Here is a 25,415-nt window from a genome sequence, read left to right as displayed (position 1 = left end):
CGATTCTATCGATATAGTATTGTGATTCCTGCTCTCCCTAGCTAGGCTTCGTCTTATCTTTTAATGCTACTACTGCTTATCTCAAACCCTGCTGTTCTGACATGTGGTACAGATCCCTGTACTTTCCAGACCACAGCATTGTAAAATCGCCAGCACTAAACCAGGCTTCGTTCTCAAATAAGCGTCTTCGAGACCCTCATCTAGTTATCCACCCACCACTGAATAGGCAAGGAAGGTACACAATTTTAGCAGCTCTCCATTGTGTTAATGTTCAAAGCTACTTACAATTTAAAAAGAGTGGTCCAGTATTGCTGCCTTATGGCATTCTTCTTAAAAAGGACTTTCCATGTCAGCACCTTGCATTAAAAGGTAGACTCTTCAAAAGTGAGCTCAATAGGGTTACAAGCTTCTTAAGAGAGAGAGAAGTCACAGTCTTTATGTGAGCTGTGCTTGACCACTTACAAAGGCCCAACAATCTCACACCTTAAAGGTTTGTGTGATAGCAGATTTGGAATTTACGGTCCCTCACAGAGTGTATTATGAAAGATAGCCATGCTGTGCTTTGTAGAATTAGAAACATGACTATTTACATTTTTACTTGGGTTAATTCTTCTGATTGATAATTATCTGGAAAGAGTTTACCGGTGCTTACCTTGTCCCAATTCTCTCTGTATAACACATGATTCTCTTATACATATGTAGAATAGGACCTAGGCACCCTCTGTGGTTGACTTGTGATGGCCTGCAGGAATGAAAAGGTGTGATCTCAATTAAACATTCACTTTTTAAGTTCAAAAATCTCCTTTGGAGGTTAGATAATGTAGTTTAGCAGTTCCTCTGTTATCTTAAATGTTGTACCAAAATGCTCATCCCAGAAAGGGCCATACATATGTAGCCAGAGAGGCTGCAACTTAGTCCCAACATTTATAAAAGTTCATTAAAATTTGTTTCTTTACTCCTAGGGGCGTATTTACAAGCCCCTATTGCCACCACAGCGTCTCTTTTCTAGACATTGTGGTGGCGATAGGAGCATCGTTTTATTCACAAGGCGGTGTTAATTCACTTAACATGGCTGTACGAAGCCTTGTGAATAAGGCACCCTTTCACGCTATACTTAGCGTGAAAGAGGTGGGCAATAGGTGTTGGGGTGAGAGTTTCACCCATTGATTTTGATACTGCCCCATATTTACAAGGGTGCGTAAATATGAGACAGCGCCAAAATTAAGACCAGGGAAAACCTGGTCTTACCCTGGTGCAACGAGGAGAAATGTTTAATTTCCCCTTGTTTGTGCTGTTTCGAGTGTGTTACGTTCTGCAGCACATATAGAAACAGGAAAACTCCATTGATTGTTTATGTGCAGGAAGTTGTCCCTTCCTGTACATAAACAATCATTAAAAAGAAAATTAGGTTTTGCAACTTCCATGTGTGCTGCATTAAGCAGCACATATAGAAGTCTCAAAACGCCATTTCAGATTGTTTATGTGCAGGAAGGGACACTTTCCTGCACATAAACAATCATCCCCTCAACACAGGCACCCTTGCTGCACGGGTGCCTGCGTTGGCGCTAGGCAGCTAAATTAGTGCCATCGCAGGGGGAAACGCAAGGCTTAACTGCATTCTAGTAAATACGGTGCAGCCCTGCATTTCAGAAGTGGCGGAGCATGGCGTTAAGCCAAGGAGGCTAAGGCCACGCTCCACGACTTCCTTGTAAATATGCCCCCTAGTGTCACCAAATATTCATGACTGGTTTGCCAGAAACACATCAGTGTGCTCCTGAGAACTCTAGGTACACAACAAAATGTAAATTTTTATGAATATCTCTTTAGCAGCCCCACCTTTCTTTGCAGAGAGGAATTTCTGCATTCCACATTTACAGCATAGGAATTTGTGCACGCTTCTTGTGAAATAGTAGCTGCTGACTTTTTGATTCCACGTTCCAAGTTATAGAATAAGACAAAGAAGGTGAAACACCCAATTGTCCTGATTGATAGAATCTATCATTACCTCCACAATAGTAGTTATACTATTCTGGTGACTCTCAAAGGCAATGAAAAAGCACCCAAACCAATTAACATGGTACTGTCAAGCAATCAGAGATTTATAAAGCGTGCCATGTCACCCGTGAGGGTCTCAAGGCGCAGGAGAAGCTAACTGCCTTTTGGTGATCTGTTCTTTGGAACAGCAAAGTCTTGAGTCTACTTGGGCGTACAAGTCTATCCTCTCTTATCACATACACAAACATAATGAGTAAGTTCACCTCTGAATAGAAAGAGGAGTAGGTGGTGCACTGCGAAAGGTATATAAAAGTTCGTAGGAAGTTGCTCAGTTTAGTGTGCTCTTGTGGGTGGTGTTTCCGTCAAAACACCGATGAAGTTGTGTACGCATGGACATGCTAATACATCCCCAGGTGAGGCACACCATTAATTGTCATGAAATTATTCCAAAAGTAGTAGTTCAAAAGTTATTTATTTTTCTGTGGTCTTCATATGAGTTTTTTTGGTGATATTAACAGCATATCAATCCATTGCCTCTGGAGTAGCGGGTCACGTGTGTGATTACAAGGGCCAGTTGGCTGACTTCCTGTTCTGAGCTACAGGGACACAACAAACTCCAGAGGCCTTCCTGCAAATGCCCAGCTGACCTGCTGCAACTGGACCTGCCTGGACCTGTAACTGGATCTACCTGAGCCATGCTGTCCTCTTGTAGGGTGAGCCCTGATCCCCATAAGGTGCCATCCCAGTTCCTGGACCAGTGGCTGACATCAGAGTCCACTCCTCAACAAGAAAAGGAGTAATTCTAAAGTTGTGGGCTCTTCTGTGATCTGGCCCATTCGTGCTGAGATTCTGCTGGCCGTAATGACCGCCAAATGCAAAGCTCTGGTTAACCCGACTCTTTGCTCTACAGCAACTACCAGCGACAACTGGCAATGCAAGTTCTTCATTTTGTGCTATAGTAGTGATAGCCCACGATGGCCACCAATATGAAGCTGTAGCATGTGCTATTGCACATATGCTGCATAAATACTTTACAAATTGCCTCAAAGTTAAGCCTGACTACTTTCTTTCAAGCTTCCAGAGGGTTTAGCACAGGTTAATTTGATGACATTTGTGGTTCACCCTGACAAGGATTGTGATTATTGCCTGAGCAGGGCTTTCTCCCCCCTAAACAAATAACCCAATTTCTTACACATGGTTAGTTGTTGTTGTATTACTTTATTCGATATGAAATATCATAAAAGCATACACAGATTATTTAGAATAGAAAATCCAGCATTTCATACAACAATTAGCATAAAATCCAACATTTTATACAACAGTTAACAAGATGATTTCATACACAGTTAACAGAATAAAATCACTAAAAGTCCTTTAAAATTAATTTTGACACTATATACAATAAAAACAATTTCAATTACAGTCAGCGTATAGCAGCATTTGGGACCTTGGGACACTAGCTCTTGTTGAGTTTTACCAACTTTAAACGTGTTAGCCAGGCATTGCCCAAGTATTTTGCTACCGCACAAATCATACTAAGAGAGAAGTGTCAGATTTGAACAAAGGTAGTGCAGCCCTGTAGGCAGTAGAGCCAAGATTTCCACAAGTTCGTTTCAGCCATTTACTCCTTGCAGCCCTATAAGCAGGGCATGCAAAGAAGAAATGGGGAAGCGTTTCTGATGGGGCTTGGCAACCCGGGTAACTCATAGAGGGCAAGCAATAAGTCTGCCAACCCGCTACCAGGTCGTTAAGTGGAAGCGTTCCTAACCTGAACTTCATGTACAGCAATCTATCGCGGGGAGATTGTATAAAGTCAAGATAGTGCTCGAATTTAGCAACGGGATTGTGCTCTAAAAACTGTTCAGTTAGGGTCCCCCTGTTGGGTTTACGTGCCTCCACCCCTTTCACCCACTCCCAGTATGCCTTCTTAATAGATTGCTTGGCCGGCGCGATCTGGGTTGCCCAAGCTTCTTCGAACCAATTTCTTTCACCAACTGCTTCAGTTTAATCTTGTTCCCTGTGTCTAGAGTGATAATCTCGTTCAATGCAGCCGCATAGTTTGCCAGTTCTGGGGTCCTTCTCAGGAGCACCCAGAACAATAAAGGGCGTAATCTAGCAGTGTTGGTAAACGACTGCCTTCCCAGGTCATTGCGAAGCGGAGTCAAGGGGGTAGAGAGCGGCAGGGATAACAAACCCCTAAAAACTTGTTCTCAGATCTTTCGAGCTCGCAGACATCTTCGAATCCCCATAGCTCCGACCCGTAAAGAGCTGTGGGGAGTGCCTTGCCTTCATAGACCACGATAGCCGGGCCTATTGGTCTACTAACTGAGAGATGTTGTTCTCTTAGAATGACTCCCGCTAGTCTTCTATGATTATGGAGCATTTTGGCTAAATAAGTGTTCCATTTCAATTGATTATTCAGCCTAATCCCCAAATATTCAAAAGACTCCACAACTTCCAAGGGAGTACCATTCAGGTTAATATTATTGTTAAAACGTTTGGAGGGGGAAAATGTCATAAATTTTGTTTTCTCTGTATTGATCGTTAGGCCCCGTAGCTGGCAAAAGAGGCTAAATCTATCCAGCAGTTTTTGTAGGCCTGAGGGTGTTTTTGAGACCAATAACGTGTCGTCTGCGAATAGGAGGGTGGGCGTTTTCTCCCCAGCCAGGGTTGGGGCATCTATTGGAACCTCTCTCAGATGGTCCACCACCCCATTAACAAACTGAGAAAACAGTGTTGGAGCTAAAACGCAACCCTGGCGTACTCCCCTTTTCACTGCCAACCTTCTTGTTAACTGGCCCTGATTACCCCATCTAATTCTGGCATAATTCCCCTCATGAAGGTGCTTTGTAAAATCAAGAATCATGGGGTGAATCCCCAGTTCATGCAAGACTTGCCATAACTTGGCCCGGGGGACCAGATCGAACGCGGTCTTGAGATCGATAAAGGCCAAGTATAGGCTGCCCTTCCCAATCATTACTACTTTCCAGTGTAGAGTGAAGAATCTAAACACTTGATCAATCGTCCCTACTTTCTTTCTGAACCCCGCCTGAAAATGCTAAAGGACGTTGGCTTCGTCCATCCACGACCTTATTCTTGTTAGGAGTACCCTGCCAACCACTTTTTGTATCACGCCAATTAGACTAATCGGCCTGTAGTTGGCAGGATCCTCCCTATTGCCCTTTTTGTATATCGTGACCACCTCTGCCCCTTTCCAAGAGTCCGGGACAGGACACATGGTTAGTAACAAGTCATAGAAAGACAGGGTTAACATAAGCTATCAGTCTTTGGTCTGTGATGGAAGCTTTATTACCTTGATGAAAGTCACCCTCACTTCCAACAGAGTTGCAAGGCAAGTGCCTCCAAGATAACATAATATAACTTATTCCAGATCCGGGTGGTGATGGCTTAGGACAGTCTTGTGTTTTTGGGCCGCAATAATAACCAAGCTGGATCTTATATATCCATACATGTAACCAGAAATGTTAAACTGCAAGATATTCCGGCAAATTTAATTCAGTTAGCTGAAAAAACAGTGCTGGTGTAAATTGCTTCCGTAACATGGGTTGAGGGGGTGCTAAGGCATCCACATTCACCCCTACTTCTGAGGGAAGACTAATAACCTGGGGACGGGCCTGTAGGAGGAAAAACAGGATGTTAGGAGTTGGGTGACGGCAGATAATAAAATTTGGAGAATAAAGACAGGGATACATTAGAAAGCAGTAAGGGAAAGCAGTAGCAGGCCCTGGTTGTAGAAATTAACGGACTCATTCCCTGGGCCAAGTACACTAACATGCCCTGTATGAGTAGAAATCGAAACAGGCTCTAACATGGAATAGAGAATGCAGAGGAACTTTTAGCTCATTGTTGGGCTGGGGGCTTTAGTGTTAATCGTATGCTTAAGAGGATAGAGGAGGACTGTGTCAGACATTCTCAACTGCTCCTCTTCTTGGACCCAGATCCACTGGATATTCACTCCTCGAATCATGACCTCACTAACAAGACTCTTGCTACCTCCACATCACATTTGGGAATAAAAAGAGAATGTTCAATGTGCTAAATATAGAAGCTGGGATGTTAAAAAAGAAAATACAATGATAATTGGTCACCCAGGTGAGCTTTACGAATATTGTGAGTGATTCACAAACTGCATTTTGTAGTCTATAAAGTAGTACTACAGTAATACTAATTAAATATACTACAAACATCAATTTGCAATTCTACAGGTGAAATTATCCGACTCTTCTGTCTCTCCTATAGGTAGATCTTCATACATGTTGGGATAATTACTTTAGAAATATTTGGAGAAGTAGCTAAACATTGGAAATAGTTACTTCTAAATGCAAGGGGTTCAGGAGGGACTAAGCAGAGGATTAGGAAGGGTCAGACACCCACCTACAAAACAGTAAGCCCATTGAGATTCAAAAACTTAATTTAACATCATTTGCTATGGATTTCTATTTTAAGTGCTTACCTCTCCTATTTTCTACGGGAAAGTGTTGCAATGCCAACGGTTGGCTACATGTGGTGCTTGACGTAAGTGTGAGCTGAAGTACATTTTCTACTATTTTGGGTCCTTTTTTTACTGTAGTAACGTTATACTTTTGGCTCCACCCTGCTTCAAGGGATGGAGCCATTTAAGTCTACACTTTGTAATACATTTCTCGGAAAAGGTGACTTGCCAAAATAAGTACATTTACTACAAAGTGTGTGAATACATTTACTCAAGTGTGAATTTACCTTTCTGAATAGGACCCAATGTGTACAATTTGTAGTGCATTATATTCTAACATTACTGGTGTAGTGCAAGCACAGAATATATATTTGAATTTTGTGATATTAAACAAATGTCTACTAACATAGGAATTAATCATTTTGTCATTTTCAAGGACCACTGGCATTCCACATGTGTCTTCAGTGCACTACCGAGTGAGCTGTTTCTGGTGGATGACTCTGTTCAACACTGCAGAGCACAAGTGCATTAAACATGATATTGGTCCGACTGCTTTGTATACCTCTCACTAAATAAATTATATTGGTTGAAATGGTGGAAGAGGTAATGTCTACAAAATGCTTTGGGCTAATCCAAAACTTGATGAACCTCCCATTGAGCAAATGCCTAAAGGGGGCTTACCAAAGACGTTAGTGGCTGTAGAGGCCTGTCCAGAAGCCACTTTTAGTATATATATGTGTACAGTGTATCCTGTGTGTTGTGTGAGGTGTGCTGTGGTGAACATATTTTAAAAATGGATAAAGAATGGAAAGACGAAATCAACGGCAAAGCTAAGTATTGGCCCTCTGCACTGAAGTGCACTTCTTTTGAGCTAGATGTGCAAGTGACCATAACAATACATTGACTCATAGTGCAAGAGAACTATGACTGAAGTTGATTGACCCACTGGCCTATGCTGCATGCTTGGGTGGGCGGAAGGAAAAATGTGAATGACAGTTAAACAAACCAATAGAGGATGAGGACTGACCAAATGTATGTGTATCTGTATGCATTTTCTAATTATGATTTTTTAAATTACATAAGGATACAAAACATGATTACACTGTCTCTAGTCTAGACCTAAAAATCATGAAGTGAAGCATCACATTGAGTATAAGTATCTTCTTGAATTAAAAGTCTGTTTTCTATGAGGCTCTTGCTGCTTCTAACCTTTTTGGGATGTTATAATTGCGGAACATGTTAGCTAAATACTGTTACTGAGAAAATAAGAGAATCTCCATTACAGTTTTGCAAATATTTATTTTATGTCGAGACGTAGGACCAGGAGTACGAACCTATTGCACTAATGCAAACACTCTGATCTGGAATTTGCAACTGCTAAATAGGATAATCAGTATGTATAAATCACACTTTAGTAGTCAATAAATGTTGGCCGATTTCTAAAATGGGATTGTGACCTCCATACCAATGTTCTGTTTGGAAGGGGTATGCTGTGGGCATCCCACCCAAATATTGAATCTGAATGAAATGTATCATTGGTTTGCAACCGAAATCTGCCTGCAAAATATTGAAAAGTTAATGACTGCTTAGTTGGAGGTGATCAGATATTTGGAAAACTGAATGGCCTTCTCTTTGTGAATGTAAAAAAACCTGTGGGGGGTAGATTTTGGTCCAGGTACCATTGCCAACTCTTCAACTAACTTTCAACGTAAAAAGTTTACTTTATTTAATGGTAATCACAGACATGGCTGTCTGCTTGACCCTCGCAGGCCACCATCCCTGTAATGCCACAAATTCTTAACTGTTCGGAAACCAGTTTCTTCCAACCAGTATTTTGTACAGCTTGGCCCCTGTTACGTATCAGGTGCACTGTTCTTGTTAACGCCATGCGGAATCTTTAACAGGTGTGCTCGGCGCAAGCAAGAACAATGGGCCAGATTACAATGAATGACTGCACTCACTTGCGGGGCATGTCTGGACGGTCCATGAGACCTCCAGAGGGCTGCCCTAAAGGGGCTCACTGATAGAGCGCCACCTTTTTGTGGCGTACTGTCACTGCACCTCCTGAAGGTTTCTTTGCTTGTGTCCACATCCATAATATGGCAAGGGCACAGAAGCAAAGAAATGTCCTCATTTGCCACGCCCCCATGCAAATGAGAAAATGGTCTCTTGAGATAGGGTTGGCGCTACATATATTCCAGTGCTATCATTATTACTATAGAAGGTGCAGCACAATCGTCTGCATCCCCTTCAGTAATATCAAAGTGCACTGGAGTTGCACAAAGAGGGTGCACACACCTGTTGCGCCCTCAGGGCACTTTGTGTAACACAGCCCCTGGCCCGCAGACCGCTAGAAGGTCCTATTTCTAACACACTTCGTTAACTGGATACTTAATTGCATGTAAAACTGAGGGCAGCAAAACTTTCCTACGCCCCACTGTTTCAAGTGAGCTGTGCATTGGTTGCTTAGGGTGACTAAAAGCACTAATGCATCCACTATACAAATTTGTGATTAACCTCCTGGTCACAGTTTGTGGTTCGCTAAGCCTATTATCCTCGGAGGGCGATAAAAGTTGAGTAGCAATCAGCATTTATTGTTCAGTGCCAAGATGTGTTAAAGGGTTACAAAATGGCTTATAAAAACAAATTTGATTATGCTAATCAATTTTGAAACATAATATATATCTTTTTACAGTAACTTACTTTTTATTGCAGGTACAAATATCCATAATGCCATTATATTTTGGAGCCGGCAAGATATCAAATCACTTGTTTGATAAGAAGTACCAAACTGAGCTGTCATTTGTTTCGAGTCACTGTGTACTGCAGCCACGCGCCCCACAAAGCACTGCGATTTTCACAGTGGCTCTCATCTACTGCCTCGCATGCGCACTGATATTTTTACAAACTTACGCTCACCGTCTATGCAGAAAAATCTCTGCTTCCTTTTTTGAGAAACAAGAAGAGGCCCGGATTCAATATCTCTTTCAAAAACTCTTACAGAAACATCGCAGAAAGCAAAAAGTATTTTTTTAAAACTGAAGCTGTTTTGTTGTTGACATTTGATAAACTGAAATTGAAATAATTCTTTAGATCCTTTTTCTAAAGTGTACAATACTGTTAATAAAAAAAACCTCTATTTTCTCATCATGGGGATTTGTTTACCTACCTTGGTTCCTGGTCTTATATGGAGAAGTTTCTATTTAAATCGGTGATTTTGCTGAAGTAGAAACAGGACTAAAGGTAGTCAGTGTAATCATAAATAGACTGTGTTCTTCTTATAGAGAATGTTAAGACTTTAGCTGGAGGGAACGCCCTGCCTAAGGATGGCTGGACATAAATAATTGCGAAATTTAATGCAGAATACATCAGTGACACCACTTGAATTTCCAACTGCAGAGGAATAGATTTGAAACATGTTATGGTGTTGTATTAATGTTTGTACATGAAACGTGTGCTGCTTGTGTACCCCCCCCAAACCAATGTGGATAGTCTGAAAATTGCGTTGGGATTGTGCCCTTGCACTCTGTAGTGGTTATTCTGATGCCTATGAGGAGTGTATGCAAGTAATTACACATAACCCCCATTACAGAAGTCTTGTCTGGATTAAATAAAGGCATTTGGGAACATACCCAGTGGGAGAAAGATAACAAAGGCAATACTCTTAGAAGTTTTAGACGGTAAACGATTTCTAGAGACCAATGCTATTTGAGTTTTCAGTGGCAAATTAGCATCTCTGTGGTCAAATAGGGTCCTCACAGCAGTGCCAGTCTAAGGCAGGGGCAGTGGTGCTGGAACAATTTTCAGAGTGGGAGGCTGCCATCAATGTTACAACATGGAAGTAATAGGGATTATGAACAATCCAAGTCTCACACAAAGAAGTGTAGCAAATGAGCAAGAGACTGACAAAGGTGTACTATGGTGTCAGTGATAAATTTTTAGGTTATCCTGTTTTAGGTTTAAACCTATAATAACTGATAAAATCTCACGGAAAGGGAAATAGCTCTCACCAGTGTAAACATTTAAACACTGAAAAAACACCTGTGCAACCATTCAAAGAAAGGAAAAGGAGAGTGAAAGAGCCATTTTTATTTCTTCCTGAAGGGGCCAATAAAATTTAACTTTGTTATACAAGGAAGCAGCAAGAAAGACTGGACTAATATTTTTCTGCTTGAGCTTTGCTGTTTAGGGATGTCACTAAAATATTGTTTCCTCTTCCTTTTGATTTTTTTCATGTGTGTGTTTTTTGGTCTAAAGATGCAGGGTTTAGATAAAGGTCTTGTTTATTTATTTTAGAAACTATAGAGACTCAGGAAATATCAAAATTGTGTATGAAATTTTGACTATGTTTGATTTTTCACTGATAAATAAAATAGCTGGTTTCATAAGAACTTTTCCCAATATGTACCATCACATTTACCCACAGAGAATGGGTAAAACCCCTTGATACATCAGACCCCTTTTCTATCGAGTCAGTATTGATAGTAGGTGAATTTCCAAACATCCCAGGCTTTAAACATTCAATGTAAGGTGTAGTAACATGTACATGTGAAAAGAGTGCTATCACCAAGCATCTGGGGTAGTGATGAAAATATGCCACCAGAGATTTGGATCACGTGCAAAGCAGTGTCACTTGGAATGCTGCTGCAAAAAATTCTTACCAAGTTCAACAAAGATTAGAGAGATATTGTTTGTATTTACAGTGATTCAGCTTTGTATGTGAAAAAGTTGTGTGATGACTTGTCAAAATCAATACTAGAGCTGAAGTGCGTCCCTGTAAGAGATTCTTTCCACTTGCTAGATGGAATACTCAAAGGATCTTTACAATCTTCGGAGTTAATGAAGAATGCTATTGACTTTTTCGTCCATTCTGGTGCACTGATTTGTTGTGCACCGGAAGTAAAATTTAAATATTTCTCATTTTGTACTTTGTGTGGCATCAAAGACAGAGTTATCCCAATTGTGTCATTTGGCTGGTGGTTCTCGATCCTAGTGAGGCCTTGAATGCTATCTTATCCAAGTGGCAACAGTTTACAGAATTTCTGCTGAGTGATGATGCCAAAGGCAAGAGAAGTGAGGATCTTTGGTCCATGCTTTTTGAAGTCAAGGAAGCCTCACAGTGGTACTCTGCACAAGTTCTATATCCCTTCTTTAAAGGGGAATTTTCTCCGAACTTTTAAAAGGGCTTCTTTATTTTGACCGCTTCAATAACTCTAATGGCATAGGTGCTGCGTTCAATGCATTTGATGCAACACCAGTCACAATCTTCAGGTGCACCAGTATTGTCATGGAAAGATATGTCAGTGGCCAGAATTAGCAAATTGTGTACTGGGTCTTTTGACATTGCCCGTCTCAAGTGCCAATGTTGAGAGGGCCTTTTCACTGATAAAAGGTTAAATGAGAAGGAAAGAGCAAGCGCGCATGACCAAACATTCACTGAAGAAGTATTGTATGGTGTACTGCAATTAGTTTTATTTGTAAAAATAAATGTGCACCTTATATACACTGTACGTACACTGTTTATGTACCATGCACTATCAGTGCAGAATGCAATAATAAAAGAAAAACGTTCCATAAACACTGGATAAACACTGTTTCTGTTGGTATTAAACACGCGCAAATTTGTAGCCACTGATAACCACTACTTTTTTTTCCACACATTTTTATTGAGGACTGCGGATGATATATATGTATACATAATCTAGATCAGACATTTTGTTTGCATTTTTCTATAATAAGATAGTATTAGCCATAAATATATTCTGAGTTATAATATCTATTATACTGATCCATTCAGTACTAAGTGTGATAGCATTATGAACTATAAATGTGCATACTTTATAAGTTCATATAATGTAGAATATGGACGAAAATCGCAGTACTCAGTAACCCCCACCCAATGAAACCCAAAGAGAATGGGGGTGAGGGAGGGAGAGGGGGGAGGAAGGGATTGGAAGTGCAGGGGAAAGGTGAGGAATACGGAACCACTACTTTTTAAGGTATTTAAATCACTACAAAGTGTTGATGTTTTTACTAGAGTATAGGTTAGCACATTTTCCTATCTGATAGGCTGTATCATTAACTCTGCTCCTCAGCTCTCTCTGCATCTAAGGATTGTACTCCTGAATATCAAGGGCAGACTATCAAAAGTAAAGAATAGATTTTCTAGAGATGTTTAGATTTACTATTCCTAACTCCAAAAATATGTACCTTGAAGATATATGTACCACATAGTCACATTTATGTGGAGTTAGGTATAGAAAATCTAGACATAGCTGTTGATATTTAATTGTTCAATATTCTGTCCCTGATAATGTGTCATATTGATACTTTTATTTCGATATTCAGGGATCATACCAAAGCTGAGGATAGATTGGAAATTGTGGAGAGTTGTTGAAACCTGAATCCAACAAAATTCTGTGTTGTGGTAATTAGGTGGAGCATGGTGGGTTAATTATAGAACCTCCAGGTCACGTGATTTGGTATGGTCTAGAATGGGATCTCACTTCCAAAACCAGGGAGTGGGTATACCTTGATCATAGCAAATTGCCACAGGACAAGACCTATGTTTACTGACAGGCAGTGCAGATGTTAACATATGTCTCAGTAAGGAAGCAGGACAGTTTGTAGCTCACACTCAATCACACAACCACATCCCTGCCTCACTTAATTAATTTTCAAACTGAAGGGAACCTGAAAGAACCTGCTAGGTCAAACTAGTCTAGGAGAGAGAATCCCTAAGATCTGCTTGGATATCAATCTACTGCAGTTCTGAAACAAAGCAGATCTAAATCTAATATTATGGCCAGCACTTGATGGACATGAATGAAGTACAGAAAGCTGTCACTAGGTGGAATTTTGCAGCCTGCTACCATTGTTGAAATACATGTGTGCATTACGAACGGTTGCTACTAAGGTGTGTTTTGAATAGCCAGATGTTATCCAACAGGAAAAAAATCAAAAGGCCATATTCGTCTTATATTCTGAGGTCATGGTCACTCTCTTCTGAGTTTTATGTTATAGAAGATATACCCCTCCCCCAAGCTTTCAGCCTAATAAAAGCATGGCCAATCGTGTGCCAGCTTTCACAGGATTTGCATCTTTTGTTTCTGGCACCATCAGTTGATGAAAAGAGATGGAGTACCCTAATCGCTCACTGGGTGGTGGTCTGTAGCCTGCCATGATTATTGAATTACTAGGTTGCACTCCAACAGACCGTTGGCAGTGTTTCTTAGCAAACATGGGTATTTTTCTATACAGATGTCGTTGCATCATTGCTGCTTGATGCATAATTGGTGAACTCGATAAAAGGACAAACATTCAACATTCATTGTGACGTTTTAACCTTGATTCTTGTAGCTCCTCTGTACCCAAGCTGTATTACTGTTCCAACATTTCCTTCGGTTACTGTCACGGTATGTGCTATTAACTGCCAGTAGTAACGAAGTATTGTTAGCTATTAATCAGAGTTCTACCAACAAGGCTTCAGGCCCAAATGGTGTCACCATGAAATTACTGACAAGTTGTAATGTGCACTTGCGTGTAGCAGAGATTGTTCCCTTTCCCACCAGTGTTCCATCTTATTGTATAAGTGGGAATAAACATACCTATTTTTACAATGTTGTCTACGAGTGTCACTACTACAAAATGCCACCCCGGGCACCATTATTGGCGACTGTGTTTAACCAGTCAAATGCGGACAAGGACCCTCCTTCCTGGGTCTTCTTGAGTTATTATTATTCCTACTTTTAAAAAAGGAAATAGACTTAACTCGGCTTGCTAAAGGAATATATCCCTCATTCATTCTTCAATGAAAATCTTAGGCATATTTGTATTTAATAGGTTGAGAAACTGGGCGTATGACAGAGGGATTTTTCACATTTGTCAATATGGTTTCTGGGAACATTTGGGCCCCATCAGTGTTTTAATTTAACATCAATTATAGCTAAATATATTTTGTGTAAAAAAAAAAGTCTGATATATTTGAATTTTATGCACTCTTCCATCTGCGTTTAACTTGGTAATCTAATCAAAACCGTGGGAAAAATTTGAAAAATTGGGTTTAAATGATACAGTTATTTTATTCCTGACTGATTTGCCTAATGATCTCATCGCAGGGGTAAGGTTGGCTGATGGGGAGAAACAAATCAAAACATTTAAATTGGCTTTTGGTGTCTGTCAAGGCAGCATTTTAGCTCCTTTGCTGTTCATTTTGTACATAAATGATATTTATTCACATTTTTTTTTTAATTCAAATAGGTTTTTATTGGGTGTTTCAGTATTAAATAAAATACAAATAGTACAGACTTAAAAACATACATTATTACAGAAGAACAGTACAGTACAATAAAGCGAAAAGGGGTAAAAAGCAATATACAGTAGGTTACACAATAATACATACTTCTGTAGGCAGTGTATCCGGACAGTTTCATGTAAATTATAGCACCATAGATATGTAGGTGGGACTCAGGATTTCAGGATGAATCAAAGTATCATATTAGCTCCATACTGTTGGGTTGTGATGGCGTTAAGTGCATCCGAGGGGGTGGGTTGGGGGAGAGATATTTCTAAGGTGGTTTATGGGTGGTAAAATAACTGTCAAGGGTAGACCACATCTTTCTCATAGGGGGGCGCCATGGTGATTGTTGGAGAGCTATGTTATCCGCTCCCCTGAGGCTAATTATCCAGTTGAGCCAGCAAGCAAAGGTAGCCTTGTTAGAATCCTTCCAATTACTGAGTACAATTTTAACAGCTGCAGTGAGCATGAGATCAAGTAGCGCCCTGTCGTTGGCGTGGAGGGAGGGCTCTAGGGTGAAACCAAAAGCTAGGTAAGAAAGTTCTCTGGACGGGGAGATGGGGAAAATTTTACTGATGAAGTCGAATACCTTGTCCCAGAATGGGGTAACACAGTCGCAATGTAGAATAATGTGTGCGAGGTCGCCCTCCGCCCGTTTACAATTCCAGCAGAAGGCGTCTTGGCTGATGTTATGGGCATAAAGACGCGCGGGAGTCCAGAAGGTTTTGTGGAGGAACCAATATTTGGTCTGGGATAAAGTCGTTCTAATTTTATGTTGCATGCAAGATTCCCAGGTATTGGCCCAGTCCGCTTCCGAAATCGGTGTAGATTCAGACCAAAACTGAGTGAGTGGTGCGGTGAGATTGGTATGTTGGGGGCGAATAAGTTTGTAAAGATGTGACACTTGATGTCCAAGTCTGTTTAATCTACTGAGATAAGATGGGAGGGAGGGTGGTATTAGGGAGAGTTTCGCCTTAGAGAGTGCATCTTTTATGTTTAGGAAGGTATAAAACTCTAGAGGCGCCAGGCCATAGGTAGTTTGCAAGATTCTGAACGGGATAGAGTATGACCCCTCGAATAATTGGTGCGGGAAGAAGATACCTTTCTTAACCCACTGAGAATTATGCAGGTGTTTGCCTTTGTGCAGTATGTATCGATTGTTCCATAAAGACTCCCAACCCGAGTGGGATATGCTATGATCTAGAAATTTATCGATGATTTAAGAAGAGCCGTTTTCGTGTTGCGAAAGATCGATTTCAAGTGGGCTAGTTCATTTAAATTGAGTGAGAGGGCCGCAGCCGGGGTGATTCCGTCTAGGATCGCTTGTTCAAACTCCAGCCAAACTGGGGTGCAGTTTACCACGGGGGCTAGCCAGTGGGCACCTTGTCTCACTAGGAAAGCGGTCTCATAGTGTCTAAGTCCGGTAGGTTGACCCCTCCTAATGATTTGTCCAATCATAATTTTTTAATGCTGATCCTCACTTTTTTCCCTTTCCACAGGAAGTTGGCTATAGATTGGTCCAATTTATGGAAGAAATCTTGGGTGAGTGTTAGAGGGAGCATTGAACTAAGGTAGTTTACCAGGGGGGAGATCATCATTTTGATGGTTTCTATTCTACCCCACCACGTGATGAAGCGATGGGACCATCCATCTAGTTGTTTTTTTTATTTTATTTAGGGTGGTCTTCTCATTTTGTAGAAGGGTTTCCATAAGGGAGTCCCCAAACTCTATCCCCAGGTACTTTATAACCCCTGATTGCCAGCAGAGCCCAGAGTTCCCCAACATGTCTTTAGTGGCTAGGATGTTTAGCGGTTTGACCTCCGATTTCTCTCGATTAAGTTTATACCCTGAATGGGTGGAGTATGATTCAATGGTTGACATCAAAGCAGTGATGGAAGGCTCCGGAGATTCAGTCACTATCAGGATATCATCCGCGTATGCGGCTAGTTTAACACACGTATCCCCAAAGCTTACTCCCTTGATGTTGTCGTTCTTTTTAATGTTGGCAATGAGAGGCTCCATTGCCAGGAGGAAGAGTGATGGGGAGAGGGGACAGCCCTGTCTGGTCCCCTGTTGCAGGCCAAATGGATCTGACAATGAGCCATTTATGGCAATGCGAGCGGATGGGGAGAGATACAAAGCCATGACCATATCTATGAAGGTGTTACCTAAGTTGAAGGTGGACATACAATGTTTAAGGAAGAGCCAAGAGACTCTGTTGAACGCCTTCTCCGCGTCTAAGGTAATCGCCACGGAGGGGGCATCAAACGCCTTGGCCTTTTCTATAACATGGCAGAGAAGTCTCGTATTGTCATTAGACATGCGATGATTTAGGAACCCAACCTGTGATGTACTGATTAATTTAGGCAAGATCGAGTCTAGTCTGGATGCCAGGATTGTGGCGTAGATCTTGCAGTCCAGGTTTATCAAAGATATCGATCTATAATTTTTTGTTAGTAGCAGATCCTTCCCCTCTTTGGGAATGATAATAATGGTGGCCTCACTCATTGTCGTTACTCCTTTTTTTGAGGGAAAGGACTGGAACAATTTTAGAAGGGTTGGGCTTAATGCGGGCCCAAGTTCCTTATAGAAACCGGCAGAGAAGCCGTCGGGGCCTGGTGCTTTATTGCGTTTGAGGGTTTTAATGGAGTCAGAGACTTCTTGTAAGGAAAACGGGGAATTCAGTTTCAGATTATCTGCGTCATTGAATTTTGGGAGGTCTAGGGAGCTCAGGTACGCTTGAGGATCAAAGTCTAATTTATTCTTGTACAGGTCCTCGTAAAAGGACTTGAAGGTGTGTAGGATGTGGTTTGGTTTAGTCTGGATAGTGTTGTTTTGATCCTTGATTGAGGCAATGTTGAATTGTCTATTTTTATGTTTTAGATAGGATGCTAATAGTTTCCCTGCTTTGTTACCTTCACACAGCCTCATGGATTTAAATGTATTAACCCACACCCCCGCTCTTCTGCTCAGGATCGCGTTATATTCGTATTTCTTTTTAGTGAGGTCATTCAGAATCAAGGTATTATGGAGGTTCGCTGCATGGGATAATTCCAGGCTCTTAATGTCCCTTTCTAAAGTAACAAGCTCTAGATTTAGTGCCTTGTTAGTTTGCGCCCTAATACCAATAATCACCCCTCGTATAGTGGCTTAAAGTGCGTCCCAGACATTCGCTATGTCCGAGCCCAGAGTATCGTTTAATTCAAGGTAGTCCTGTATGGCCGATTCATTTTTTTTCTTGTTTTTTGGATCAGTGAAAACATCGTAATTGGAGCACCACCTCTTTGGGGGAAGAATAGATCTGGCGCCTACTAGTTTAGCTTGGATGCTGGAGTGGTCTGATACGAGTTTGGGGGCAATGTTGGTTTCTTCAATAAGGTGAGTGAAGGGGCTATTGATGAGGATATAATCGATCCTGGAGTAGGAATTATGGGGAGTCGAGTAGAACGCGTCATCACGACCATCTGGGTGCTGTAGACGCCAAGAGTCTTGTAGGTCAAATTTTGAGCAGAGGCGTTTCAAACTATCGTGTGAGCGTGTGGGGTGATAGGTACAATGATACTGGCGATCTATTGCCGGGTCATGAGGCAAGTTGAAGTCCCCCCCAACCACAAGTAGTTCATCTTGGGGTACTGTTTCGAGTATGGGGGAGAGGGAATCCCAAAAGATCGGATCGTCTCCATTTGGGCCATAAATATTCAGGACATGGATGTGATCATCGTTCTTTAGGAGGCGAGCCATGACTAGCCTACCATCAGTATCTTGAGTATGTGATACAACGGAGATATTGGATTTCTTTGCAATAAATGTAGACCCCTCTCTTTTTGTGTACGGCTGAGGAGCATAGGGTGTGTGAAATCCAGTGCTGATTGATAAATTCAGCGTCTTCGTTGGATAATTTGGTTTCCTGGAATAGGGAAATGTCACCCTTGGCTTTGGCTAGATATTCTAGGACCTTCCTCCGTTTAACCGGGTGGTTGAGCCCTTTGACGTTTAGGGAGACAATGTTAAGGCCTTCCGATATAGATTTGGTGTGGGTCATGACGCTGCAGGGTATCGCCTGTGGATTAAGAAAGCTACTGTAGTGAGAGTTACTGTATGGGCGGTTTCTGGATCTTGAACTGGCCTAGCTCGGCGATACGTTTTGAGTATGTCAGAAAAGGGCTGAATGAACGTGTGACAAACAATCAGCCGGTAGTATTTCTATTTGTTAGATAACTGTACTGTTGAGCATGGAAAGACAACACAAAAAACAAAACAAAAGTACAAAAGGCATACTGAAACATTCCAAAAGATTTCCCCCCCTCCTCCCCCTCCCACACCCTCTACCCGCACCCTCAATACCCCAACCCTCCCCCTCCCCTCCCCCCCAGAACTAGAACATAGGAGTAGCGACGGCAGAACCGTCCAAGCACAACATAGGATGAGTCAAAAATGTCATCATAACAGGAGAGATCTTATAACTAGTATTACTAACAGGGTATATTTAGGTTATTCTAAGCCATTAGAGAAAGCGACCGCAAATGCAGGAAATGGTCGGGGCTACCAGTTTTAATACTATACCGGGCTATATAACTATAGGAAATACAATAGAGCATGATGACTACTACGCAGGGGATACCGGTGTGAACAATACATTTCAGAAAAGAGATTACATTAGAGTCAAAATGTAAGAACATGACTCATGAAAAACTAACTAGTATTTCGTAGTAGTGTATATCTTAAGCTAGTCTAAAAGACCATTATCATCAAACCAATACAGGAACACATAACCATAGTGTCAGTAGGCAAGTCTTTGGATCAAAGGTCTTCCAGTTTTTTCCAAGTATCAATGCGAATAGTCTAGTTACATGACGATGGACCCAAAAGTAGGTAAAAGAAGGGCCTACCTGTTGGCGAGGGTCAGCTTGGGATTGGAAGCCAGCTAGTTTAGCACGAGCACAAGCACGGACTTACAATTGGTAGGGATGTAAGCTGGCATATGTAGGCATATGCAGGCAGTATAGAGAAAACGGGCATATACAAAATGAATGTAGGTCACAGAGAGACAGAGGGCAGCTCAACCATGACCCGTGCTCGATTGATCAGATTCATGTCCATCCGTCTTCCTTTTATTAGATGCGAAGACAGAAGAGTCCCTTGCCTGCGTAGGTGAATCTTCCGGGAACAGCGCTAGTTCATTAGGATTGGAGAAGAAGCAAGGTTTGCCATTGGTAATGATTTTGAATTTCGCCGGGCCTGCAAAGGAGAACTGTACACCTTTGGACCTCAGTTTTTCCCTTAGGGCTAGGAAGCCTTTTCTGACTTCCATCGTGTCCTTCGAGTAGTCTTGAGTGAAGGTAATTTTGTGGCCTCCCCAGGTGACGGAATGATTACGTCTGGCGAATTGTAGAATAGCTTCAGAGTGCTGGAATCGCAGTTGTTTACAGATCAGCGGACGAGGGCCTTTGTATCCATGAGGGAAGAAGGTTGGGACTCTGTGAGCTCGGTCAAGCTCAAATTCATGGGTAAATGAGATGCCCGTCACTGAGGGAATCCTAGCCTCCAGGAAGGCTACGCAGGTTTCAGGATCCTTCTCCGCATTCTCAGGAACTCCAAATATGCGTATGTTACCCCTCCTATTCCTGTCTTCCAATTCCGCATTTTGGCGTCTGAGGGAGTCGGTCGATCTTTGAAGTTGGGAAATATTTTTGGCCGAGAGGTTGGATTTGTCTTCAACAACGCTTATCCATTGCTCTGCTTCGTCTAAGCTCTTGTGGACCGAGTTCATGTCCGCTCTTATCGCAGTAAGTTCAAGCTGCATAGCGTCAGTATTAGTTTTCGTCGATTTTGCGAGATCATGTACCTCCGCCAGCTTTTTTAGGATCATATCCAGGGTACTATTAAGGTCTGCTTTTACCTTGATGGGCGAGTCAGAAATGGACGATTCCGGTTTCACTTTCTTGGTGTTCTTCTTATCAATCCCCTCTGCCATTTTGTTAGTTTTCCGTAGCAGGCTAGCGATGAGGCGGGAATTATCCAGTTTGGCGTAAGGGTTAGGACCAAGAAGATGGTTGGGCCAAGGCCGAGGAAGTTTTTAATCACTGTCCTGAGTGAAACAACAGAAGTGGGATGCATCTGGTATTTTTGAAGCGCCACGTGGTACCTGAGTGAGCAGTGTGGTTGCTGGGTAGGAGCTCCTCTAACTCTCCGTAACTCTGCAGAAGTGGTGATGGTGACGGTCGAGGTGTTGCCACTTGACCTCAGGAACCCCCTCTGGTAATCTTGTGGTGGTAGAGTAGTGGCTGGGCAGAGAGGCGAGGGGCACACAAGAAGACCAGTTGTCTCAGGACTGGCAGCGGAGCTCTTTGCGCAAGGAATAGGGTCACTAGAAGACGATTACAGAAAGTATGGGAGTATTAGTGATCCTTCTGTTGAGTTCTGTGACCTGAGCGGCATTGAGATCAGCATTGGTGACCTTGGTGGCTGTATTTGGGTTTTCCAGGTGTACCTGGGCATGGATGGCGCCCTCAATCTACGAATAGCGCTTTTCACGCTAGAAATGTGTCTTTTCCGCTGCCATTTTGGGGTCAGGCAAGTCCCCCTGGGAGGTCCGGTTGCTGTTGGTCGATGGAGCGCACAGGGACTGCTTCTGCTATAAGGACGCAGGGTTGTGGGCGCATTTCAGAGTGGCTCTAGAGCGGTGAGGCCGGGGATGTACATCTGCGCTGCTAGAGGCCCTCAGGACATCGTTATCGCGCTCAGGCATGAAGGCGGCCGCCATATTGAGGACAGGCATTGCGGCGAGGGAACGCGGGAGCCGGTAAAAGCTTCCAAATCTGTTACTGTGTGCGGCCGGGCACTTGCGATGGATTGTAAAAGCGGTGGCTCACCTCAGAGGCTTCATTGGCAGGTAGGTGAAGTCCGCAGCTAAAGGGTAGTGCGGGGGGAGTAGATCTTGGTATCCCTTCGCATTTGACCGGGCGCTGGCCGGCGCAGAGGCACGGGTGCTGAATGGGGCACTTATCCACTGGTTTCGAATAAGATCTTTTCACCGAGTGTGCTCCATGATGTCAGGAGCTGGAATCCAGTGCCCAGAAGTTTGGTGGCTCGATGATTCTCTCCTAGGGCGAAGAAGTCGCTCTCCTACGCAGGCAGGGATAAGGTTAGGCGGCCATTACCACCGCCGTCCAAGCCACGCCCCCCATTTATTCACATTTATTAAGCTGCAGCACTCACGCTCCAATTGTGGATAGAATGGGGATCCGAGTTCTCCTATATGCGGATGATGCTGTAATTATAGCCCAAACCCAAAGAGCCCTGAGACTATTAATTGACACTTTTATAAAACTTGTGACAAGCCTGAACTTAAATACCAACTACTCGAAGTCCCAAGTAATGACATGTGGAGTGGGGAGTTAAATTAAGCACTGTTTTAATTTGCCAGAAATGAGCTAGGTTAAGGTACTGACATACTCCTATCTGGAACTGTTATTTTATGGCAGTTTATCCTTGAAATATGATTCCGTGTTACCTTATCAAACATTCACACAGGCCATTGGGGTTATGTTTAGCCTCTATACTAAACTAGGAGGCAAACTGATTGTTCCTATATTGGATATTTATTAATCTCAATGACTTTTAACAGCGATATATAACGGACTGGGGTAAGGGGATATTATAATGCTGACGCATTGTAAACAGAAGAAAACTTGTTTTGACGTCTTCTGCTCTCAGTACCTCATAGTACTCCTAGTCAGGGGTGGCTCATCCGCTATGGCGGAGGAGCGTCACCCCCAGCTGAAAGCCAGCAGAGGCAAGGACAAATAAAATAATAAAACTTTTTATTATCATTTTATTTGGCGTCCTGACAGCAGAGGGAGGGGCGGGGACAGCCACAGTGACGATTCAGCTGCAACACCAGGGAGGAGGGGGAGAGTGATAGACACTGCTAAATCTCATAATGGTTTGGCCGGCTCCAGAGGGCTGACAAAACCGTCATGCAAGCCTTAGTTGGACTTAGTTGAACTTAGTACAACACAGCTAGGCAGAGAAACTACCACAGGCTCCCAGTCCAAGTCTGAGGGCCAAACCGAGGTGCTTAGACCAATCCCAGCTATTCCCAACATGTGAGCAGTGCTGGGATTGGGAGCTTGGAGCCTGCACAGTGTGCACCCGGTTCCTGACATGGACACCAAGATTGGGAGGTAGACGGCGACCGTAGGAGCAGGGGAGTGCAGTTTTATTAATTTTTTGTCTTTTTTGTGTTACCCCCGCCCACCCCACCACTTAACAGTACCAGATTCCGCTCCTAGTATTCCCTGCACTGAAGATGTAGCTGAGGCACATTGAGGACATCATCAAAAAAGACCACTTCCTATATGGATTGTGATTTGGATGAATCCACATGCTCTAATAAACTGTAGTATTATAATGGGTGTTAGGGCTGAATATCTGTGGATTAGATATATAAAAGCTAATTTTACTTTACTTGGTTGCCAGCACTTATTTGGCAACCTAGGATTTGCAGTTAAATCATACAAAACACAAGTCAAACTTTTATTTTTAAACCATTTAGCTTTTTGTAGAGGATCCATTGAACTCACAAAACCTACTTTAAGGCAATGGGGTATATTAAAAAGTCATAATGTCATAGAGCCATACTTAATATATGTGAATAACCAGTGGCATCATTAGTTGCTATTTCCTTTTAGAACTGTCTTAGGCCTGGCATCCTTGGTGTGATTTTCTCCCTATCCTTTTGCCTTCAGACATCCTCTTTTTGCTGACTTTGAATTTGCTGGCCTTAGGACTCTGCACACTTTACCACAGCTAACCAGTGCAAATGTGCTTGTGTGCTCTTCTTAAAGCATGCTAGTTTGACTTATACCCAATTGGTATATTTACTGAACTTGTAATTCCCTAGTAAAGTGTCACTACCTGTGCCCATGGCCTGTAAATTAAATGCTACTAGTGGGCATTCACTTAAGTAGCTCTTTAAACCTGAGTCATGCCTGTCATTGGAGCCTGTGTATGTGTGCAGTTTTAAACTGCGATGTCGACCTGGCAAAGTAAAACACTTTCAAATCTTTTTTTAATACAGATAAGTCACCCTTAGGGTAGGCCCTGGATAGCTCACGGCGCAGGGTGTAATGTATTTAAAAAGAAGAACCTGTACTTTCAAGTTTTTCATAGCCTGGTAGTGAAAAAAATGTATTTTTCACTACTGCAAAGCCTACCTCTCCCATAGGATAACATTGAAGTTACCGTATTATATTTTATAAGTGTAATTTCCAAATGGGAATAGGCCACCAGTTCATGTTTGGTGTCTCTAGTATGGGAATTTAAAATCCTACAGTTCTGAACATGCTGCTTTTAGAAAGTTGTCATTTTCTTGCCTTAGCCATTTGGTGCCTGCAGTCTGTCTCTAGGTCACATGACTGGGTGTGGGTCACAACTGGGCTTTGTGTATTCCTTCTGGACAACCACACACAATGGGGAGGTTAGGTGTGACTAGCTGGGCCATCACTGGCAAGATGGGAGGGAGGAGCTGGGCCCAGCCCCACCTGCACTTTATAGGCTGTATCATGCATCCTTACAAACAACTGCAAAGACCCTGTAGTTAGTCTGGAGCCGGAGCCAGGAAGGCAGGGCACCTGCACACTTCAAAGGTGTGCCTCTAGAAACATCTTCCCACTTCAAAGACACAACTGAATATAAATACTGCACCTCAGACAACAACCCTTCAGTACACTTCTGGACCTGTGGATACTCTACCAGGAAGAAGGACTGCTAGGCTGCTGAAAGGACTACCACTCTGCTGGACTGCTGCCCTGCTATGCAGAACTGCAGCCTGCTGCACTCTTGCCGGGTTGAAAAGGACTTGCATTGCTTGAACCCAGGGTGCCCTAAAGGAATGGCCTCCTGATCTGAAGCCTCAGGAACATAACATGCTTCCAACAACCTTGCACCTGCATCTGGACACTGCCATCTTTGAGTCTACCCTGCCAAGTGGTACCACCCCAGTTCTGGACCTTTGGAAGGGGACTTAAGGTGCTCCGCCGGCCCCTGTGGGTCTAGTGGGACCGTCACATCTCCTCTGCTGCACGGCACAGCCATGAGCAGAACTGAAACATCTCCGCGGCTGCATCGATTGGCCCAGTCGCAAAGAACCACATCAATGTAGCAACCTGGAGCGCCTTCAGAATTTCTACTGTGGGACGCATCCTCAGTGCAGGCCCTTGCATCCTGCTTCAACGGAAATCTCAGCAATAACACCGAAACATCGCCCTGACTGCGCGCCACATCCTTGATGCAAGACTTCGCATCGCGAGCCCCACCAATGGAATATTTGATGAAGACACTGGCTCTCGCATCGCAGCCTCACCACATATCAGAAATGATTAATCACTTTAGTTGAGTGATGCATCTTCAAAGCAGATCCTCACAATGTTCCGCGAACCAAGATTTAAAGTACTTTGTTCAGCAGGCCTAGCTGGGTCCCTGGAGCCCAACTGTGCTCAATTGTGGTCGGCATGAACTAGTGACTGTGTGCCAGTCTGGCGTGACCAGATATCCACAGGTGCTGCTTTGTGCTTATTGGTGCTATTTCCACTAAAACCTTTACTGATGGGATTTTTGTTATTGTGGTCTTGTATTATATATTAAGGAAAGTTCTATTTTTCTAACATG

General features: G+C 42.7%; 1 protein-coding gene across 3 annotated transcripts in view; it reads left to right on the top strand.

The window, feature by feature from the left end:
- OCSTAMP (osteoclast stimulatory transmembrane protein) overlaps positions 1-9,535 on the top strand; it is a 206,796-nt gene extending 197,261 nt beyond the window's left edge. For all 3 annotated transcript variants that reach the window (XM_078650471.1, XM_078650469.1, XM_078650470.1), the window contains exon 3: positions 9,164-9,535. In XM_078650471.1, the coding sequence (XP_078506597.1) occupies positions 9,164-9,484 (321 nt within the window). In that variant the 3' untranslated portion in view covers positions 9,485-9,535. The remainder of the gene's footprint in view (positions 1-9,163) is intronic.
- Positions 9,536-25,415: the final 15,880 nt, after the last annotated feature.

Source organism: Lissotriton helveticus, chromosome 7 (assembly GCF_964261635.1).
Source record: "Lissotriton helveticus chromosome 7, aLisHel1.1, whole genome shotgun sequence".
NCBI lineage: Eukaryota > Metazoa > Chordata > Amphibia > Caudata > Salamandridae > Lissotriton > Lissotriton helveticus.
This window is presented reverse-complemented; position numbering and strand designations above follow the sequence as displayed.